This window comes from Hakea prostrata, chromosome 3, assembly GCF_041222555.1.
Source record: "Hakea prostrata isolate BN-2017 chromosome 3, UWA_Hpros_2, whole genome shotgun sequence".
In the NCBI taxonomy this organism is placed as follows: Eukaryota; Viridiplantae; Streptophyta; class Magnoliopsida; order Proteales; family Proteaceae; genus Hakea; species Hakea prostrata.
The window spans coordinates 13,814,399-13,823,940 of record NC_142602.1 but is presented as its reverse complement, the minus strand read 5'-3'; the positions used below and the strand labels follow the sequence as shown (position 1 = coordinate 13,823,940).

At 39.7% G+C, this 9,542-nt stretch overlaps 1 protein-coding gene across 2 annotated transcripts; it reads left to right on the top strand.

Moving 5' to 3' along the window:
- Positions 1-2,573: 2,573 nt before the first annotated feature.
- LOC149020966 (Protein kinase family protein) lies at positions 2,574-7,892 on the top strand. Of its 2 annotated transcripts, none has more exons than XM_089149218.1 (16): positions 2,574-3,319; positions 4,056-4,181; positions 4,275-4,348; positions 4,468-4,537; positions 4,634-4,689; positions 4,782-4,853; positions 4,989-5,083; positions 5,170-5,233; positions 5,503-5,632; positions 5,714-5,932; positions 6,033-6,163; positions 6,255-6,429; positions 6,597-6,687; positions 6,772-6,929; positions 7,024-7,212; positions 7,339-7,892. In XM_089149218.1, exons 1-16 carry the CDS (start codon positions 2,960-2,962, stop codon positions 7,396-7,398), a joined length of 2,070 nt encoding a protein of 689 aa, XP_089005344.1. In that variant the 5' UTR covers positions 2,574-2,959; the 3' UTR covers positions 7,399-7,892. The 2 variants fall into 2 exon arrangements, with proteins under 2 accessions (XP_089005344.1, XP_089005343.1); XM_089149217.1 differs by having other exon boundaries at positions 6,021-6,163.
- Positions 7,893-9,542: the final 1,650 nt, after the last annotated feature.

Genomic DNA, 9,542 nt, shown 5'->3' with positions numbered 1-9,542 from the left:
ACTTTCATGTATTTATATAGCCTCCACTTCAATTGGTCTTTTTTCACGAAAAGCAGATATGAGATAACAAATTCAGTGTTTCGCTAAGATTGCAAATTTGATAGTTAGCTCTCTAAGCAAAATTGGGGCAGTCTTTACCAGAATAGACTAGCATCCCCCTTTACCACTCCTTGGCTCATGGATGCTCGTAAACAAGATGTCTTGAGCTCTATCTACTATTTTGGATAAATTCAAGTTTCACTCAAAAAACAAGAAATCGGATAACACACAAGGATAGACTTCGCATATTTAGGCACATGTCCCACATTTAACATGTGGTCCCTACTCCCTATCCATCAGGATGGATTTTATTGGTTTACTATAGAAGATGACAACGTGGATCAATTAGGATCCATGGGTCACATTTGGTTATGGTTACTCACAGTATCTTCCATTCAGTACTAAACAAAGACTCAAGGGGTTCTAGATCTCAGCTCCTCAAACCAATGTGTCACAAGCAGCGGAGCCCATATGGTATCCACTGAGTACAGGCTTTTTTAAGATCAACTGCGATGCTTCCTTTGTTGTCAAAAAACAGCTTTTGAGCTTGGGCCTAGTTATTCGAGATCACATGGGCATTATTAGCTTTGCTATTTCGGAACCCACACCGGGTGTTTGGACTCTCCAGGGGAGGCTCTTGCACTTAGATCTTCTCTCCTATATGATTTAAGTGAAGATATTCAAAATGTTATGGTGGAATCGGACTAAGAAGAACTCATACACCTCCTTCATCAGCTAACAAGTCCACGGCCCTCTTGGTAGATTCCATCATTTCTGATACTCTCCACCTGAAGAACATTTTCTCTCATTGTACTTTTTCTCTTATTTCTAGGAATATCAACTTAGTTGCGGACTTCCTAGCCCAGAGGGCCTAGTCACTTCGGGCGTGACTGTTGGCCCATTTCCACTCCTCGGTTGAGAGAGCTTTTGCTCTTTCTCCTCGATTCTGCATGTTGCTCAATAAAAATGATTTTCTTACAAAAAAAAAAATTGTCCCATGTTAAACGTGGGACACATGCCTTAAGAAAAAATGAACACTTTCAAAAACTTTACATTCGAATAATGGACATTTAACAAAAAGTCACATTCAAACTAAAAGTTTTTTACATGCCCTCCCACAACTACGATTTTGCAGCAAACCTCCCCGTCCCCCCACCCCCGAATGAGGGGAGATTACCAATTCACCCTCCATTAAAAATTAAAATTTAAAAGGTAATGTGAAATTCCTTTTCTACCCTCAATTCTATTATGTTTGCCCATCTTCTTCAATTTCCGAACAAAAAGCCGATCAAATCATTTTAAAGGGTAAGCCAACTGCTTCTTCTTCCTTCACTCCACACAACCCCCTCTTTTCACTTTCATCACAGACAACCACTCATCACTACCACCACCGACCACCGACCATCGACAACCTCTCTTTTGGCATTACTGTTGAATCGGAGGAGGAGAATGTGGAACACCTTCTTAGTTTGATTTTACATCATGCGTTTACGCGTAAGATTTGCTAATAACACAAATCCACTAAATAACGTAGTCTTTGCATACTAATATGATTTGTCAATTGACAAAGAGTTGTTGAACACCCCCCTCCCCCCCCCAAAAAAAAAAAAAAAAAAAAAGAAAACCTATGAATACTTTGAAAACAAAACATTTCAAAAAAAAAAAAAAAACCCATGAGTACCTTGAAAACAAAACATCCGAGCACCTATAACCAAGACTAAGAAGTCTAAAATATTCAGTAGATGAAAATCTAAAGACTTGCAAGGTATGGAGGCGATACTATCGGTGTAGGCAACGCATATGTTTGATGGTGGTCTTCATGAATCGCCTCAACACTTGAGAAACCCTTTTGTGAGAGAACCAAACCCACTTATATATGCGTGATAAACTTTGAAAATAATACAAAATGTCTGGGGTATTTTAGTAACTTTGACACATCAGAGGCACTTTGGTACTATTAACAAACAAAAAAATATCTTGAATTACAGTGGGGGACTTTTTTAATAAGATTTGCAAAGTGAGGGGGTTCCGCATATTTCGCTGCGAAAACGAGGGGTGCATGTAAAAGCCCATGTTTTAAAACCGATGTTAGGCTGCAAATATTAAAAATCGACCAAATACTGAGGTACCCCATGTGTTGTCCGCTGCGCTAGAGTGACTCAGACCGTCCAATGGTGGCCCACTCCTCTGAAGGGCATCCAGGTCCCACGTTATCAGGCCAAACCGAAGCCCAAGCCCAAGCCCAACAAACAAAATTCGTATCTGAAGGGAGAATAGATTTGTCAATTTATCAAAATATGGAGGACTATTTTGTAAAATAATCGGTTTTATCGTTAGCTTTCTTTATTCCTTACTTTTATTAAAATGGAGAGAATTTTCCTTCACAAGAAAAAGAAAAAACAAAAACTCACATGATTGGAAGTCAAATCGGACCGTCCATTACCTTATATTCAAGGCTGGGATACATCTATGAGGTTATATTTCACACACATATATATAGACATCTCTCTTCTGTCTGTGAAGATTTAGAAAAATAAAGCAATTTACGCTTACACCGATTGCCTCAATAAGCAATTTCACGCTCATATTTCTCTCAATGTAGTGGAAGCGTTACCTCCACAGATCCCCAAAATCATATCATCGAAACCCTAATCTTCTGTGAATCGATCTCGTATATCTTTCGATCATTCCTTGTTTCTTCGGTTACCTTAACTTCTCCCTTCTCTAACTCTGTTGCAGAAAGTTTGATTTTTCAATCCCTTTTTTTTCTCTCTCTCTCTCATCTTTGGTATTTTGATAGTTTTGATCTATTTCTTTTCTACTAGTCGGACCGACTCTGTTATTCGTGAATGAGTTCGTGAGACAAGAGTTTTGTAGGAACAGCTAAGGGATTTCAGGAATGAGATTTGATGGATGAACGATGCCGGAACTGCGCAGTGGAGTCCGCAGGGGCCGGGCAGCACAGCCGAAGCCGATCGGAGAGGAAAAAGTGATTCCAAAGACGAGAAGAAGACGAACAGCAAAGAACAAGCAACCGGTCGATGAGAACATCGTAAGAGGTTCTGTTCCGACGACGTCTCAACAAGCTAAGGAGGAAGCAAGGATTCTAGAGGAAGGTGGTGTTGGAAGAGGAGTCGGGGCTGCTTTTGGTGGATTGGTTGGGGTTGGTGGGGAGGAGGTTGGAGAGAAGCAGATGGATGATTACGAAAGCGGGGGGAGGAGCGCCGATAAGGCTCCCGGTGCGGAAGATGAAGGAAGCACTGCTCCCCTTCCTGAAAAGGTTTGGAATTTTTCTCTCCTTTTTGTTTCTCTTTTTGGTTATTGCCTTGTGCCTTTTGGGTTTTTAGGGGAGTGATTCGTCGGAGATTGCGGTGTTCAAATTTTGTTCTTGAAAAATTAAATTAACTGGATTTTATCGTTTTTCCTGATGTTAGGGGAGACCAAAAATTTTATCTGGTGAATTGAAAAAAAAAAAAAAAAAAAAAAACTCTGGTAATCTGAGAGATTGAGAACTTATTGCGGGGATCCTTATAGGCCAGTGTCTCTATTTAGACATATAGTTTTAGTATTGCTGAAGACCCTTTTTCACTGCTTCTCCCTTATGGGGAGTGAAGCATCAGATGATTTATCATAGTAAGTGGCGAATGTTGGTCCAGTTGGAAACCGGAAAGTGGTATGCAGGCTATGCATTCTACTCTTTAGACCGCTTTGGGAGTTCTACCATTCGGATTTGCTGCCTTTCCATTCCATTAGGGACATTTCTTTTCCATCTCACCTCCTCAGATACTAATGTAAATATTTTTGATCGTCTTCATTTCTTCTTCTATTTCACTTTCTTTCCCCCGAATCTCCAGTCAAGTGTCCTTTTGCTGTGGTGAGATGAATCTTCTGTGAATTGTGGAACTAATTGTGGTCATGAGTTAAGAGAAAGAATGCAGTTAAAAGAGGAAAGAACTTTCCAGTGGTCTCTTTATTACATTCAATTATACTTCCGTTCTATGATTCCTCTGCTACAGGTCCAGGTAGGTAATTCGCCTGTGTATAAAATCGATAGAAAGCTGGGCAAGGGAGGTTTTGGACAAGTGTATGTTGGACGCCGTATGTCTGCTACAATTGCTACTACTGGCCCTGCAGCCAATGAGGTGTGGCATTTACTCTGTGCTGTTGGATTGCTTAATTTAGTGAAATTCATTGGATCTCGTCTTTTAATGTGTTCTGTGAATTCTGTACTGTAGGTTGCCTTAAAATTTGAGCATAGAAGTAGCAAGGGGTGTAATTATGGCCCACCTTATGAGTGGCAGGTTTACAAGTATGACTTTTTACATTCTCCTTACTCTGTGATTTAGTTCTTCCTGGATATTATGTAAATAGTGTTGTATCTAGTCAAGCATGCGACAAAGTATACTTACCTTCTTTATTGGATGGCAGCACTCTTGGCGGCAGTCATGGTGTGCCAAGAGTCCATTACAAGGGTCGCCAAGGTGACTATTATGTCATGGTATGTTTTTACTCACAGTTACATTTTGATCCTCATTTGATGATGCCTTATATGGGTGGTTTCAAGATGGTGCTAATATTTTTTAAATCCATACAGGTAATGGATATGCTGGGACCAAGTTTATGGGATGTTTGGAATAACAATTCCCACACGTAGGTTTCTTGAGATGCATAGTATTTTGTCCTTATAAAGTAATAAGATGACCTATTTTCTCTAATTTTTTATTTCAACTTGCTAACTGTAGAATGTCTATTGAGATGGTTGCTTGCATTGCGATTGAAGCAATTTCAATTCTGGAAAAGATGCATTCTAAAGGGTGAGGTTTTTTGGGGTGAACTCACACGGCTTTCCAATTAACTTTCCCTTTTGCATAATTGATGTCCAAGCCAGCATTTGTTTGTTTGAAGTGCATGCCTCATAAAATATCATTAAGATTACCTCAATTTGGCAGGTATGTTCATGGGGATGTGAAGCCCGAAAACTTCTTGCTCGGTACCCCAGGGACTTCCGATGAGAAAAAACTGTTCCTTGTTGATCTTGGTTTGGGTTAGTTCAGCTTATTCTCAATTTGTATTGTTCTAATTCTGCATGATTGAGAATGCCGAGTTTCTTATTATTATATATCCTTGCAGCCACTAGGTGGCGAGACACAAGTGGTCAGCATGTTGAATATGATCAGCGGCCTGATGTTTTCAGGTATTATCACGAGTATTTTGGTGATCCTGCTTTTTGCTTTATTATATGAGACGTTAAAAAAAAATGATAATTAGTTGTCATTTGGCACAATGTTATTTTGAGGTTAAGACATTGGACCAGCCTCTCAGCAAAAATTGCTGGGTAAGGCTGCAAATGAAAATTGCCAACCCCCCCCCCCTGGCAGTGGCGGGCAGATGCGGAAGCCTTTGCACCGGGTTTGCCTTGTCAGTGTAGATGCCATTTGGCTCATCAACCTTTCGGCTTTTCAGGGGCACTGTGCGTTATGCCAGTGTGCATGCTCATCTTGGAAGAACTGGAAGCAGGAGAGATGATTTGGAATCTCTAGCATACACTTTAATTTTTCTTCTTCGTGGTCGCCTACCTTGGCAAGGTTACCAGGTATCCCCTTCCCAAAGTCTACATTAATTTCAATTTTCTCTTGTAGAAATTATTTCTCAGCTTTGTTGGTCTTCAATATAGGGGGAAAATAAAGGCTTCCTTGTATGCAAAAAGAAGATGGCAACAGCTCCAGAAACTCTGTGTTGCTTTTGTCCACAACCTTTCAGACAGTTTGTCGAATATGTAGTGAATTTGAAATTTGATGAGGAACCAAACTATGCAAAATACATATCACTATTTGATGGAATTGTTGGTCCAAATCCTGATATCAGACCAATTAACACTGATGGAGCACAGAAGGTACTTCCTGTTGTGCCACAGCTTACTTTTATTGATTTGACTGTTGACCACTTGGAATACATCTAATGTATGATTTCATGTTGTAAAGCTTATCTATCAGGTTGGCCACAAGAGAGGTCGGTTGACCATGGAGGATGAGGAAGATGAGCAGCCTAAGAAAAAGGTCAGAATGGGAATGCCTGCAACCCAATGGATTAGTGTCTATAATGCTCGCCGGCCTATGAAGCAAAGGTACTTTTGCTTGGATAACACAAAATGTTAAATTTTCGGTATGATAACAGAGTGGTAAGCTGGTAACTCATGGAGCATTGGATATTTCTAGGTATCATTATAATGTTGCAGATGCAAGGCTTGACCAACATATTGAGAAAGGAAACGAAGATGGTCTATTTATTAGCAGTGTGGCATCTTGTTCAAATCTGTGGGCCCTTATTATGGATGCGGGAACTGGTTTCACTGCTCAAGTTTATCAATTATCACCTTTATTTCTTAACAAAGTAAGTAACTGCCTGTGTTTTCTTGTTACCTCAGGCAATTGCCATAGGGTTGCCATTTTGTTTTTACTTTTTTGTTGCTTGCTGAATTCAACACTCGGTACTTCTGTGGGTACATACTAGTGAAGCTGCTCATATGTTATGTTTGTATATGGTTGCTTAATTCGCAGGAATGGATAATGGAGCAGTGGGAGAAGAGCTACTATATTAGTTCAATAGCTGGAGCTAACAATGGAAGCTCATTGGTTGTAATGTCTAAAGGTAAGTATCCTTTTAATTTGCGTAACTCAAGTTTTTGCTTTTTATTGTCAGATCTCTGAGGTGCTTTTTATTCATTGGTTCTAGGTACGCAGTATGCACAGCAGTCATACAAAGTAAGTGATTCATTTCCATTCAAGTGGATCAACAAAAAGTGGAGGGAGGGTTTCTACGTTACCTCCATGGCGACAGCAGGAAGTAGATGGGGAGTTGTAATGTCGCGTAGTGCAGGATTTTCAGATCAGGTTTTTCTTTATCATTTCTATATTGCAATATGGTGCTACGTCTGGTTCCATAATGATGCTTGACAAGTTGCTCTCACTGGTCATATTTTTCCAGGTTGTTGAATTAGATTTTCTGTACCCCAGTGAAGGTATCCATCGGAGATGGGATAATGGCTATCGCATCACTGCTACAGCAGCAACATGGGACCAAGCTGCCTTTGTTCTTAGTGTGCCTAGAAGAAAACCAGGAGATGAAACGCAGGAGACTCTTCGAACATCTGCTTTTCCTAGTACTCATGTTAAGGTTGCTTTTTCATTTTTGTTAATTCCTAGTCCCTACTGCTCAAAATTAATAAATAACAAGTAAAATACACCATTTTCAAAATCTTTATTTTTGAGACTGAAATTGTTACATGTTGGCCGGTTGCAGGAAAAATGGGCTAAGAATCTATATATTGCATCCATATGCTATGGTCGAACAGTTTCATGATCTCCCCAGCTTTTCTTTTGGTGCCTCCAGATTTTATATTGAAGATACTGCTCACATCTGGGTGCCAGTGCATACTTCATCTGATTGGGAAGCTACGAACCCCCTCATTCTGAAGCTAAATTGCTCATTGTGACACCTCACCTGGAGAAATTTTGATGTGTGCAATTATTAATTGTTCAAAGTCTGATATCAGCTACTACTAACACCTTCAAGAGTATGGAAGTGTTCTTCCAGTAACATCCATGATCTATCAGGTCCAAAGGGGATGATGAAATCTTATTGTCATAAAGTTTGTATAGTCCTGAATAATGATCGCTTGGTAGAAGGCATGTTCACAGGTCATGTTTTGATCATTGTTAGTGGTTGATGATGTTATGAAAAGTTTCTTTCAATGAGATTGTTGTTGCACCATCTCCCTCTCTCTGTTCCCCTGTCCTTATTTGGTTTGCCCTGACTTTATTAATATAGAAGTGAAATTTAACCTTGGTATTTTATTTAAGTCTAAGCAAATAGCAGGAAGCTTGTGTTTCATTGCATTGCTGCAGTACTTCCCTGCTTCCTAGTTCTTATAAATGATGTATAAATATTTTATTTGTATTCCCTTTATGGTGCCAGTTAGGCACATTGAATTCTTTCCTTCCTCAATTGGATGTTCAGAAAAGTTCAGTTCTGCTTGAATATTTTCTTCGCTGATAGACCTTTTCAACATTACTTCTATCATGTGGTGTGCAACAGGAAATGATTGGTGATTCCAAACTCTTTAACATTGATATTGTAATTCTATATTTCGGTTTAGTGTAAAACTGATACTCATTGAGCTGTGTAGGTTCACACTTTCGGTACAGTGATAAACTGATAATCATCTTGTTGTCATGTAACTCACTAATGTCTGCTGCTTCCCTGTTATGTTTTATTCTGAATGAAAGATTATGCAACATGCAAACTTCTATCGGCTGGTAGGTTTAGCACCTGCAGGCTCCTTGTTTTACTGGATAGTCGTGGGAAAAATTGCCATTTGTTATTTTGCTTGCAGCTTCTGAATTTAGGGAATTTGATACTGCAACTCCATTGAAGAATCATTCACATAAGGTAACAATGAGGTGCATAGTTCTGTTATAGTAGTATTTGTAGCCTCTGCTGAAAAATTACTGGAGGTAGTACCATTACTAATTGTAGATGAAATATCCACATTCTCAGCAAGCTGTTTATTACCATTACTTGTTTCAAGCTGGTTTCTCAGCATCTGGGCCAGTCTCGTCCAGTTGGTTTGACATTCCAGCTAATGTATTTTCTAATGTTGTTCATCAGATGTTGGGACCCTGGGAGCAGTAAGGGGGCAGTAGACAGTGCTACAAAGGATTTCATGCTGAAGTATCATGGATTGGTCATCTAGTTGTTAGAATGGTGAGACCAAGGAGATATTATTGGAAAACTCCTCTTGTAAGATGCATACTTGCTCAAATTTCTATATTTTTCTAGCTAATACTTGCAAATTAAGCAGGTCTTGCTCTTCTTCAGATGTTACGTGCAAGTTCAAAAGCTAATCACAAGCACCTGCCCAGGTGCTTTATGCAAACTGTTGGAGGAAGAGTTTTTGAACTCTATGGAATTTACCAGTAAAATTGTATGGTGAGGGTCAGGTTTGCTGCTTGATTTACTCAAGCAATCAGCATGTGTTAATGGGAGTTCAGGCTTGGCAGAGTGTCTTAATTTTGCAGGGGTTTGGGTGAGCAAAGGAAAATGGCTAGCCTGCCTTGCTAGGTGCCCAGCCTTCCCCAATTCTTTGGTATAATCTGAACTGGGGCATAGCTTTGTCGTTGTTATATTCAATGTGGAACCAAATATTTTACTATTGTACTCAAGGTGGCTCTGGAGAGAAGACTCAGGTAAAAAGTTGTGGTCGTGTGTAGGTTATGCTGGGAGTTTCAAGGGAATTAATCAGTGAGAGGAATTAATCAGTCTGAGATCAATGCCAGGGGGCCTTTTTTTGGGATTTGGGGGGGTTGTTAAGGAGGTGGCTAGCTGCTGAAGCATTCTTTCAGCTTGCTCAGCCTGTTGAATGTCAAAGTGAATCGATTAGAAAATGTAATAGAAATACTTGAGATTGAATATTCCCTTCTCATCTAGGATATGTAGCAACCATT

Bases quoted from the DNA above. Each gene is read 5' to 3' on its own strand.
- LOC149020966 (XM_089149217.1), top strand. From the start codon at position 2,960: ATGCCGGAACTGCGCAGTGGAGTCCGCAGGGGCCGGGCAGCACAGCCG. The intron at 4,349-4,467 runs GTATGACTTTTT...ATTGGATGGCAG, and splicing joins TATGAGTGGCAGGTTTACAA to CACTCTTGGCGGCAGTCATG. The intron at 7,213-7,338 runs GTTGCTTTTTCA...GGCCGGTTGCAG, and splicing joins TTCCTAGTACTCATGTTAAG to GAAAAATGGGCTAAGAATCT.